Genomic DNA, 13348 nt, shown 5'->3' with positions numbered 1-13348 from the left:
TATCTCTGAATAAAAAATATGATAATAATACTGTCTAGAAAAATCAGTGTGGTCTGTTGGGAAACAAGCAGATTAAATACAATAAAGCAGGGATCATCTCAGTGACAAATGACTTATTTTTATGAGCTTTGATATGAGATCTGAACACAAATTGGTCCAAATGGCATTCCAAGGATTATAAGTCTAAGACTTCTACACATTACTTTTTAAAAAGGTTGGGATATATAAAGGGAGCACCTGTGATGGTAAGGACTCCAGAGAGAGACAAAAAATGAAACACCCATTGGCCAAATTAACTACTACTTACCTCAATCACATTTGTGTGAATAAATTAAGGCAATGAGCATGCATCAAATAATTGAGGATTCAGATAGTTATCTGAATATAGTTATGCCTTCTGGGCTTTTTTTTTTTTTTTGCTAGAGAATTTGGGATTCGGAACACTGCTTTATTTGAAACCTACAATTCTTTATTCATCAAATGAAACCAATGATCAGATGTACCAAATTATGTGTCCCTAAACTCTAATTGTTTGCTTGTGAGAAAAGCTGCTTTTATCGGAGTGCACAGACCACAAGATAGAAAAGTCTTTTGGGGACTCACTGAAACTTCTTATAGAAAGCCCACCAATTTCATCACCTCCTGACAGACGGGATATGCTAATTCTTTGGCTTTTGCCGACCCAACTTGCAAAACTTTCTCTAAGTGGTCCTTGTTCATCTTCAGTTTTTCAATCTCACTCCTAATTGGAGCAAATTTCTCAATCACAGCATCTGCCACCACCAGCTTGTAACGAGCAGTGTCCATCCCAGCACTGCGGCGGACCACCTCCTCCACGGGGAGCCCGGTCACCGCTGCGTGAATGGCCACCAGGTTGGACACGCCCCCTCGGCTGGCGGGCTCGTAAGTCACCTCCGACGTGAAGTCCGTCATAGCCTTGCGGAACTTCTGCACTATCTCCTCCGGGCTGTCGGTTATTCTGACAGTGGCCAGTTTATCGGGGTCTGACTTTGACATTTTGGCAGAGGGATCACGCAGGGACTTTACCTTCTTCATTGATGCTAGGTAGAAACACCAACACACGTCCCGGGGTGGGGGTGGGGGGGTGGGGGGAGATGTAAACAAAATAACAAAACACCAATAGGAATGTTAGTGTCTAGATCTTAGAAAGCAGTGAGAACATCAAATAACTTCATTATTTTTATCTGGTTAAATAAATAACAAACATTCACTGTAAAAAATTCAAGCAATTTGAGCAAGCATGAAAGTAAATGTGTACTATATGTAATAAAATGTTAATATTTTGGTCATATTTTCATGTAGCTTTTAATGCATATATGCACATAAAAACATATAATTTTATACAAGGGAATTTGTATCAACTATACTGTGGTGCCATGCATAGTTTAAAAAGTATTCTCTGTTTCTTTCCTCTTTGCTCTTCTCTATAGGCTAATCACTCCCTGCCTACGACTACTGCCCTTCCTACCTCCATGCCAGTTTTCACAACCTATGGCTTCTTTCCATTTTTTACCATTAATTAGGTAATTATTACCTAAAATTACCAACACACACACACACACATGCACGCACACATGCATGAGAGTGAGAAAAGTGACTTTATTGCTCTGATAGAATAAAAATGTTATGCTGTGCTTTATAAAACCAGTATTATTAATAATTGCCTAATTTATGGCTATTACAGAAACATATAAAGTTTATATAGGTAAAATAAAATTGTCCAAAGCAAGAGAATAGTCCTTATTGCTAAAAGAAGTTTGATTTCAATGCATGGGGTGCCCTAAATATATTTGTATGAACTGCTGGAATAACTTAGGAATTTATATCCATCTTCTGCTTCTAAATTGATACTAGGCACATGTTATACTCTTTAAAATGCTGTCAGCTTAATAAAGATGGGCAGAGTTTAGGTTCACTGATCTCTGATCCTGCCATAAGTTAACATTGCTACCAAAATATTGATAGAGATTTACAGTTTCTTTCCTCGATAAGATTCCAAACTAATGTAGCTTTGCAAGCCACAGGTGAGGTTTTGGACTCAGTAGGTAGAACTGTGTACTCCATCTTAGTTGCACGTTGTGCATAAGAAGACAAAGTATGAGGATTATCAGTGCCCTCTTGGTTTATCTAGATTATGATCCAGTGGTCTCACTCTTAGTACTTTTGTTCTACTGTGAACAGAGAAGGCAAGGTCAGCTGGCTTTGGAACAAGAAGAGCTTGGTGTAGGGTCCAGGTTTGCAACCAGCTAGAAATATGACTTGGGCACAAAGCCAGCCTTGCCAAACTTCAGTTTCCTCATCCACAAGCTAGGGAAAGATACCTGCTCTACCAAAAAAGATGTGTTTAGAAATACATATATATGTATGTGTGTGTGTGTGTATATATATATATGGCTTCCCAAGTGGTGCCAGTGGTAAAGAATCCACCCACCAATGCAGGAGATACAAGAGACACAGGTTCAATCCCTGGGTTGGGAAGATCCCCTGGAGAAGGAAATGGTAACCCACTGCAGTATTCTTGCCTGGAAAATCCCATGGACAGAAGAGCCTGGTGGGCTATAATCCATGGGGTTACAAAAGAATCAGACACGACTGAGTACACACACACACACACACACACACACACACACACACCCGTGTGTGTGTGTGTATATATATATTCTATTTTATAATGAAAATTATTATTTCTAATTTCCAGTCTCTCTTATATTTTTCAAACTTCCTTGGTTATTTTATTCAATAATCCAATGAGGCCTACTAGTCCTAAATTACAGAAAAAGATGGGATTCTCATTACAAATCTTGACGCCTGTTCATGACAAAGCCAAATATAATCCCAAGAAAGTTCCAAATCTCTTACTGCATCATCCAATCCTCTCTCTTCAAAATGCAACCTGATTTGACAATCTCATATTTGTTACTTACTCAGAATGGACTTGGGTACTGGGAAGAACTCCCCATACTTCTTGTTAAAACTCTGTGCTAGATCCTGAACTAGCTCCATGTGCTGGACTTGATCCTCCCCAACAGGAACGTGTGTGGACCTTTAATAAAAGACAGACAGAAGAACTCAGCAAGGCTCCTGCTTATAATGAAATGATATTGCAAGCAGCTGCATTTCCCGTGCCTATGTCACTGTTGGTGTTCAACAAATGTTCACCAGCTATAGAGGGAATGTTGAGACTCAAGTCTTTATCTGTGTATCAGACAGATGCCATGGAGATGTTTGTCTACCCTAGTTCTGTGTCTTCCATAGCAGAAGAATACAGCCTTCAGCACCAGTGTGACAGGATCTTGCTGGGAGAGAGGAATGGTATCCTAAAGAGCATATGCTCCAAGCATAATTGTATTTTAAACCACTCCTCTTCCCCTCACCCAGTCAGCACATATTATCCTAGCTTTGACCAGATGCTTTTTACTTCAGCGCTTGCACTCACACTGCAAAGACACTCCACCCCACTCTTCAAATCACAGATGGCAGAAAGTTCTTCAGGCAAGAGTTTCCCTTTCTGTCACACAGGGAGTGACTCAAAGTCTTTTTTTGGAATATTGTCTGTTTTTATGTAAATTGCAATCACAGAATAATCAATATGCTAAGGGAACTTGAACAAAATCTATTAGTACAATGTAAATGGATCTCAAAAACAATGTTGAGTGAAAAAAGCATCACAGAAGATGTGTAGAGTACACTGACATTTATCTTAAAAGTACATATGACAATATTACATATTGTTTATAGATGCATATATAAATATAAAAACATGCTGGAAGGTTCTCCAAAGATTCATGATCATAGCTGCTTCTAAAGAAGGAAGGAGAATGGGTCTGGGGAAAGGAACAAAGGAGATCTTGATTTTATCTGTAATATTTTATTTTTATTTATTTTAAAAAATAATTTATTTGATTTTGATTGCACGATGTTTTATTTTTTTTTTCCATTTATTTTTATTAGTTGGAGGCTAATTACTTTACATCATTGCAGTGGTTTTTGTCATACATTGAAATGAATTAGCCATGGATTTACATGTATTCCCCATCCCGGTCCCCCCTCCCACCTCCCTCTCCACCCCATCCCTCTGGGTCTTCCCAGTGCACCAGGCCCGAGCACTTGTCTCATGCACCCAACCTGGGCTGGTGATCTGTTTCACCCTAGATAATATACATGTTTCGATGCTGTTCTCTTGAAACATCCCACCCTCGCCTTCTCCCAGAGTCCACAAGTCTGTTCTATACATCTGAGTCTCTTTTTCTGTTTTGCATGTAGGGTTATTATTACCATCTTTCTAAATTCCATATATATGTGTTAGTATACTGTAATGGTCTTTATCTTTCTGGCTTACTTCGCTCTGTATAATGGGCTCCAGTTTCATCCATCTCATTAGAACTGATTCAAATGAATTCTTTTTAATGGCTGAGTAATATTCCATGGTGTATATGTACCACAGCTTCCTCATCCATTCGTCTGCTGATGGGCATCTAGGTTGCTTCCATGTCTTGGCTATTATAAACAGTGCTGCGATGAACATTGGGGTGCACGTGTCTCTTTCAGATCTGGTTTCCTCAGTGTGTATGCCCAGAAGTGGTATTGCTGGGTCATATGGCAGTTCTATTTCCAGTTTTTTAAGGAATCTCCACACTGTTCTCCATAGTGGCTGGACTAGTTTGCATTCCCACCAACAGTGTAAGAGGGTTCCCTTTTCTCCACACCCTCTCCAGCATTTATTGCTTGTAGACTTTTGGATAGCAGGCATCCTGACTGGCGTGTAATGGTACCTCATTGTGGTTTTGATTTGCATTTCTCTGATAATGAGTGATGTTGAGCATCTTTTCATGTGTTTTTTTGCCATCTGTATGTCTTCCTTGGAGAAATGTCTGTTTAGTTCTTTGGCTCATTTTTTGATTGGGTCATTTATTTTTCTGGAGTTGAGCTGGAGGAGTTGCTTGTATATTTTTGAGATTAATCCTTTGTCTATTGCTTCGTTTGCTATTATTTTCTCCCAATCTGAGGGCTGTCTTTTCACCTTGCTTATAGTTTCCTTTGTTGTGCAAAAGCTTTTAAGTTTCATTAGGTCCCATTTGTTTATTTTTGCTTTTGTTTCTAAAATTCCGGGATGTGGGTCATAGAGGATCCTGCTTGATTTATGTCGGAAAGTGTTTTGCCTATGTTCTCCTCTAGGAGTTTTATAGTTTCTGGTCTTACATTTAGATCTTTAATCCATTTTGAGTTTATTTTTGTGTATGGTGTTAGAAAGTGTTCTAGTTTCATTCTTTTACAGGTGGTTGATTAGTTTTCCCAGCACCACTTGGTTAAAGAGGTTGTCTTTTTTTCCATTGTATATCCTTGCCTCCTTTGTTGAAGATAAGGTGACCATAGGTTCGTGGATTTCTCTCTGGGCTTTCTATTCTGTTCCATTGATCTATATTTCTGTCTTTGGATTGCACCATGTTTTAGTTACAGCATGCGGGATCTTTGATCTTTGCTGTAGAGTGCAGGATCCTTTTTTTTTTTAGTGTGACATGTGAACTCTTGGTTGTATGTGGCATGGGAGATCTAGTTCCCAGACCAGGGATTGAACCTGGGCCCCCTGCATTGAGAGGGCAGATTCCCAACCATTGGACCACCAGGGAAGTCCCTGCAATATTTTGTTTTATTAAAAAATGAAAATGGAACTTTCCCTGGCAGTACAGTGGTTAAAACTCTGCCCTTCCAATGCAGGAGGTGCAGGTTTGATCCCTGGTGGGGAAACTAAGATCCCATAAGTTTTGTAGTGTAGCCAAAAAAAAAAAGAGAGATATGTAAGATGAAAATTATCAACATATAAAGACATAGTGTATAATGATTTTAATCCTATATATAAAGTTTGCTGTGTTGGAACATGAGGAGGTATATCAAACAAAGGAAGATGAACCATTATAGAGAAGTCTTGATGGGGAAAACATTATACTGAAATATTACTAAGGAAGGAGACAGGTGATTTTAAGTATGTAGTGTTGGTCTAGGAGTTGACATTTGATAATACAGTTAATAACAGTGTTGTAGTTTCTTGATCAAGGACGTTTAATATTCTGCCTGTGGAAGCATCAGCCTTAGAGTACACTTGAATATTTAAATGACAATTGTACATATGAGTGGAAAAATAATAACTTTTCAAAACAGCCACAGAAAAGAAAAACTGCTAGAAAACTATGGTTATAGAGAGAATCTACTAGCCTCATGGTTAATTAGTGGTCCCTGGAAAACTGGAAGAGATTATTTTCCTTGTGCATTACTGTCCACAGGCTACTGGTTTATTTGAAAAAATTGTCTAGAGTATGAGGAAGTGAAGGTAGTTTTGACCAGCATAAAGACTAGCTACTTTATCCCTGATTTAAAGCTATATTACAAACCTACAGAAATCAAAACAATATTGTACTGGCACAAAAACACACACAGAGACCAATGGAAGAGAATAGAGTCCAGAAATAAACAAGTGCATGTACAGCTAATTAATCTATGACAAAGGAGGCAAGAATATACAATCGAGAAAAAACATTCTCTTCAATAAATGGTGTTGGGGAAAATGGACAACTACATGTAAAAGAATCAAACTGGACTGGTATCTTATATCATATTCAAAAATTAACTGAAAATGGATTAAAACCTTGAATGTATGGCCTGGAACCATAAAATTCCCACAAGAAAACATAGGTGGTGATCTCCTTGACATTGGTTCTGACTTCATAGGGAAGGACAGCAAGAGCAAAAATAAACAAATGAGATGGTACCAAACTAACAGGCTGCTGTGTGAATGAATTAAAAGTAAAGTGCTGAAGGTGAGAGACAGAAGCAGGATGAAACCTGGGAGCAGGTATCCTGGTGACTGTTCTTTTTCATGTAATACATCTGCTCAGAGAATGAAGGAGCCAGGCAGGCAATAGGAGAAAAATCTATCTAAGGCACAAATACTAATCTAGTTGAGCAACACAAGCAATTGGGCTGGGGCACAACACACGATTCTGCCCTGCTGAATTCTGAGCAGGGAACTCAACTAGCGTCCCAGTAGACAAATGGCAGACACAAGGGTCTTCATAGATTTTTGTCTGCTGGCAAACACTATTTGAATATAGTTTTCTTGTTCTGATATGGATTTTAAAAATCCAACACATAAAAACGAATCTAGGTGGCCCAGTGGTTAAGAATCTGCCTGCCAATGCAGGGGACATGGGTTCAATCCCTGACCAGGGCAGATCCCACATGCTGAAGGGCAACTAAGCCTGCACACCACAACTAGAGAACTAGACAGTAGCCTCCACTCCCCACAACGAGAGAAAAGCCTGTGCAGTCACAGAGACCCAGTTCAGCCCCCTCCCCAAAAAGAAAGAAATCAGTTGATCAAACAAACAAGTGAAAGACCTCAATACAAGGCCTATGAAAAATATAGAATGAAGCAAAGGGAACTTTACTCTTCAGACCCTGAGCAAAGTCAAACTTTTGAAAATGAACTTTTACAAGAAACAACTGTGTGTGTGTGTGTGTGTGTGTGTGTGTTTTTTAACGAAAACTGTTGGGTAACCTCAATAGGATTCAAAAGGGCATGGCTGTTATTACACACAAACAAGAAATCACAATAGAAGAAAAACAAACATAGGTGTGGTGACAGAAAACCATGAAATGAAGAGAAAGTAAGTAAGATGATGAAGGAAACCAAACAGATAATAGAAGAATTGGGAGCAGTAGGAGCAGAATGCTAAGGATGGGATGTATCAGTGACCTGGAAGAGAAACTTGAAGCTCTTCGAGAACTCAGAGCAAGAGGAGAAAGAGAGAAGCATGATGCGCAAATGACAGGCTGCAGGGCCATCCTCTGACCTACAACATGGTCCTCCTCGGGAAGACATCAGGACCGTGTGAACAGAAAAAATAACCTAAAACAGAAGGAGAGATTAATGAATTAAGAACAAAGAAGTAAGCAAACAAAAGTGAGTATACTTACTGAAGGAACACAGCAAGTTTCAATTATAAAAAAAAAAAAGAAACTGGGACTTCCCTGGTGGTCCAGTGGTTAAGACTCCACAGTCCCAATGCAGCAGGCATGGGTTTGATCCCTGGTCAAAGAAGATCCCACATGCCTGGTGCAGAAAAAAAAAAAAAAAGGAAAAAAAATCCTAGAGAGTCACACCAAAACACAATCCAGAAAAAATGTTAAATTACAAACTTAAAGAAAAATCCTATAAGCCAATAGTTAGAAATAAAGACAGAAATAAGAGAAATAAGGTTGATAATACAACATTGAAACCATGTTTATAGGGTTGTGAGAAAAAAGTATTAAAAACCTAGCCAAGCTGTGTTTTATATGTGAACTATACTACTAATAATTGAGGATTTCCCTGGTGGCTAAAATGGTAAAGCATCTGCCTACAATGTGGGAGACCCGGGTTTGAGCCCTGCGTCAGGAAGATCCCCTGGAGAAGGAAATGGCAACACATTCCAGTACTCTTCCCTGGAAAATCCCATGGACAGAGGAACATGGTAAGCTACAGTCCATGGGGTCGCAAAGAGTTGGACATGACTGAGCAACTTCACTTTCACTTTCATACTAATAATTGGGCTTCCCTCATGGTTCAGTGTAAAGAATCTGCCTGCAATGCAAGAGACCCAGGTTCAATCCCTGGTTCAGGAAGATCCCCTGGAGAAGGGAATGGCTACTCACTCCAGTATTCTTGCCTGGAAAATCCCATGGGCAGAGGAGCTTAGTGGGCTACAGTCCATGGAGTTGCAAAGAGTTGGACACAGCTCAGCAACTAACACTTTCATAATAATAATGATGATGATGATGATGAGGATAAAATAACTGATAATTGAACACTTCCTATATGCTTCACACTTTGCTAAGCATTTTTAATGCATTCTTATTGTACATAAATCAATTCTACAGATGAGGTAAGCTCAACAGAAAGAAATTCTCAGACTGGAAGAAAAATTATAAGGACTGGAAAAAAATTTGAAGTAAATCTATGGACTAAAGAACTCAGATATGGAGATGCTGAGGTATAAGGACTGGCTAAAAAAGACTAAGAACATAAAGTCTAAATTTTGGTTACAATTTGAAATAGAAAATGATATAGTTTGAAATCAAGTCATTTATGTAACAACAGTCAATTGAAAATCCCAGGTTAGTTTACAAAATCAAAAGCAAGTGTGAGTATAGACTCAGGATCTGCAAGTGTAATGAATAACTCATCTTAACCACACAATATCACAACATTTTTTACTTGAAAAGATTAATGAAAGAGTCAAAAATATATTTTCAAAAAGAGACAAATTGGTATACAAATGGACAATGGTCAAACATTCTATGACCAAAAATCTCTGACCCAAAACCTCTGGAGCAACCAACCAAGGAAGACAAATCAGTCCCTGCAGGAATGGACCCAGCATGGTCAAGACTTGGTTAATAACTGCCAACATCGCAATTCTTTGTCAAACTTAGGACCAACCAGAGAAAGTCAAATATATTTTCCAAACCAATCACATAAGATGCCCCATTTCTAGTTAGCCTCCAGCTTCCCCCTGGCAACAATCTCTAAACAGAGCATCTCTGAAAGCATCTCCTTTCCTATAAAGCCTCTCTACTCTCCCACCTGCCTGCAGAACACAAGTGATGGTGGCTGAGTCTCTTGCTGTGGCAAGCTCTGAAAGCCTATTTGTTCTCATTTGGGTGGTCTTTGTTTAAAGATGATCACTACTAGAATTAAAACCAGAAAGCACATCTTCAAAATCACTGGAATAGATAAAAGCAAAGAAAACACAATCTCTCTATAGAGCAAAAGGCCCAAAACAAAGAAAACATTAAAATCATTAAAAACATAAAATATTTAATGATGTGGAAAAACATAAGACAAAAGAAAAAACCCATTCAGGATGCAAACTTTTTGGAAAATATATATAATGTGCAGTCAGATAAAGAAGAGGCCATAGTGGTTAGTGTGGGTGCTCTGGTGTTAGGCTGGGGTCAGGTTCTTGCTCTGCCACTCACCAGCTGGGTGTTCCTGGGTGAGTTGTTTAAACTAAATCCCTTTTTTTAATTTTTAAAGCTGACTAATAACAGTTCCTACTCACAGAGTTGCTTGAGGAATGAGTAAAATAATGCATGCAAAGTTCATAGTTGGTGCCTGGTATGTAGTGTGCAAACAAGGAATGTTTGCTGCAAAATCCGGTTTGGAGGAAATGGCATGTGTGTGAGTGTATGTGTGTGTGTGCGCATCTGTGACTGTGTGCATGTGCTCAGTCGTGTCCAACTCTTTGCGACCCCATGGACTGTAGCCCACCAGACTCCTCTTGTCCATGGAATTTTTCCAGGCAAGAATACTGAAGCAAGTCACCATTTCCTACTCCAGGGGATCTTCCTGAACCAGGGATTGAACCTGCATCTCTTGTGTCTCCTGCATTGGCAGGTGGATTCTTTACTACTAGCACCACCTGGGGGAAATGTACCAATATGTTAAAAAGCATAGAAATAGTAGAAGTGATTTCTCACTTTTTCCTGGTTGAATATAGAATGCTTAAATTATATCAGAACATTGAAATGAATTTATGAGAGACTTGACTCTCCTGCTACTGAACTCTATAAAGACAGAAAACAAGATGATGAATCCTGGAAAGTTTATAATTCAAATATTTAAGGCAGGGAGCTGGATCTATTGACTGTATTGCTCTTGTATTCTACCAGAATGTTCCTCTCTTAACTCTTACTGGTGCCTTGATTTCAGGTCTAAGCTTAAATAACACCTCTTTGGAGAAGCCTTCCCTAACTCTACTTTCCAAAGTTAGCTTCCCTGTTATTCTTTTTTCACAATATCTTATTTATTTTCTTTATAGTGTTAATCCTGGTCTAATAAATTTACTTCATTTGTTTGCTTATTTAATTGTATCTTGCTTTCTCTCCTGCTAGCAAATAAGCTTTTTGAGACCTTGTCTTGCTTTTCAATCTATTTCCAACACCTAGTAGAGTTGCTTGGTAGGAGGAGCACAATAAATATTTATTCAATAAATGAATGATCTCAGGAGGGAGTAACTATAGTCTATATAGGTTTAAACCAAGAGAAAATTATAATAAAATCCACTCATGATCAGAATGAGTTAAAATCATAGCTCCGTTAGCTACTATTGAGTTACCATAGCCAAGTTTCTCACTGTTCTAAAGCCTCCATTTCCTCTATTAAATGAGGATCATAATGGTGCTGACCTCTTACTGTTGTTTCAAAGATTAGATAAGCTAACCAAGCATAATCCTTGATAGTAAGAGCTCAATATACATGGGTTATTAGTATAATGTAAATGTATTAATATCTGACAGCATGAAGGACAAAATGATACAAGAATGATAATATTGGGATCTTGATGTGTGGTACATTGTGACTTTTTTCAAACCAGGACTGTTTTCCTTTTTGATAGCAGACTCATACCACAAACATAAATATCAACATAGAATCCCAGAGACAGCCACAGACCTGGGCAGCAATCCTGACTTGGGTAGAAAACATATTACAAACTGGCTGTTCATATATCTGATTAGGTAATCCCCAAATATAAATGGTATGATATAGGACTTCCGAGGAGTCTTTTAATTTAAGGAAAATAGGGACAGGATAATGAAGGGAAAGGGAAAATCCAGGGACCATGACAAAGGGTCAGGAAGTCATTTCTCTTCTTCGAAGGTCAGTAGATTTATTTAGGAAATTCTACAAAATCATGTCCAGTGATGTCCTTTCACATAGCCTGGAGCAGAAAGTTACTGACTTGATGAGAAATGAAAACAAAATTTTTCCTTTTTAAGTTTCCCGCAGTATCCACAATCCTGTACATGCCCCTATCTGAGGTATACATGTACTCACCACACCTTCCTAAATTTCTCTTCTGTGACTGGACTTTGCACTCCTGTCTTGTAATTATAGTAAGGGTGACATGCAGAGGTCATCTTGACTGCCCCAAACCAAATTAGCCAACAGGGTAGGTTAAAAAGCAATTACAGTAGCCCATAGGAAATCACAATGGACTGCAACTAGCACAGAAAAAACAATTACCATAATCAATACACTTTAAGCACATCAAAATGAATATTTCCACATGTCAAAATGGTTCCAGATTCACAAAGCAACCAAACTAAACAGAAAACACATTTAGTTTTCATAATGACTCTGCACAAGTCTTTGCCTTCTGTTGGATCCTTGCCTCTTTGCTAACAATCCTGAGAGGTTTTGCTTTTACAAAAAGGGATTAAAATTTTTTTTAATTTTTTTCACCTGGACTGATTGCTCCACTTGGCTTTTTCATCTGATTTTAGTTTGTTTGTTTCTAGTCTTTCCTCCCTCTGCTCCTGCTGCTCCTTTCACCTCCTATAATTCATTTTGGCCCTTCCTTCGCATCCATTGAGTTTACACTTTACATTAATTCAGCCTGTCTTTGATTCTGCTCACTTATGGGGCTTATTCTCTTCACATTTTCAACCACTCTCCTCACAGTCTTCCTTTCACTTCAAATAATTTAGTGCTGTTCTTTTAAAATTTATACCCTACATAATGATCTCCATATTAATGTCTTCTCTTTTTCCCCATTTTCTTTTTTTTTCCTTACCCTGACTGTACTTTCTTAGACACAACATAAAACAAAAGTCTTTCATAATTTTGATTGTTATAACTTCTGTCACACAGCAATGCGTCTGATCTTCTTTGGTGACTAAACCATGTTTCTTTTGCTTCGTTCCTTGTTGCATCTACATTCACTTGGGATCCACCCCAGCCCACAGGCAGAATTAGTGTCCAGATGAATAATCATTGCTCACATGTATCGGCTCACAGAAATTTGTTCCTTTTTTTTTTCTTTTTCTACTTCTTTGGCTGTGTTTGTGCATTTTCAGCGCTGCTGCCTTTAACCAACCTGGCTGGAATAGGGCTTTGGTGCTGCTCTTCCGCTCATAAAGGATGAAATCACCACCACTGGTTGCTTGTCTGATATACGGTAATGACTCCTTAATTTAGCAATTATTTATTGAAGATCTACGCTGTGGAAGGCCTGGTGTCAGGACTATGCGAGACATAAAGAAGGTTTTAACTTGCAGGGAGTTAAAGCTTCCAGGAGAAGAGAAAACACCACATGAAGTTATAAATCTTCTGGCTAGTCCTTCTACAGTACTCCCTATCTCAGTGACTGGCAACACCACCATCAATCCTGCTGTTTAAGTCAGAACCCTGGGGACATCCCTGACGGCTTTTTCTCATACACATCCAATCCATTATGAAGTCTTAGCCATCTTACATCTTAGCAACTTTTAAATTTGTCTCCTCCCTTCA

At 38.6% G+C, this 13348-nt stretch overlaps 1 protein-coding gene across 1 annotated transcript in view; it reads right to left on the bottom strand.

Annotated features, from left to right (window-relative positions):
• Positions 1-447: 447 nt before the first annotated feature.
• WARS2 (tryptophanyl tRNA synthetase 2, mitochondrial) overlaps positions 448-13348 on the bottom strand; it is a 103180-nt gene continuing 90279 nt past the window's right edge. Inside the window, exons 5-6 of the mRNA XM_020911317.2 lie at positions 2946-3064; positions 448-1061 (exon numbers count right to left, since the gene is read on the bottom strand). Coding sequence (XP_020766976.2) covers positions 613-1061; positions 2946-3064 — 568 coding nt within the window. The 3' untranslated portion in view covers positions 448-612. The remainder of the gene's footprint in view (positions 1062-2945; positions 3065-13348) is intronic.

Source organism: Odocoileus virginianus, chromosome 5 (assembly GCF_023699985.2).
Source record: "Odocoileus virginianus isolate 20LAN1187 ecotype Illinois chromosome 5, Ovbor_1.2, whole genome shotgun sequence".
In the NCBI taxonomy this organism is placed as follows: domain Eukaryota; kingdom Metazoa; phylum Chordata; class Mammalia; order Artiodactyla; family Cervidae; genus Odocoileus; species Odocoileus virginianus.
Note: the sequence above shows the minus strand (reverse complement) of the source record. Positions and strands in the feature narration are given on the sequence as shown.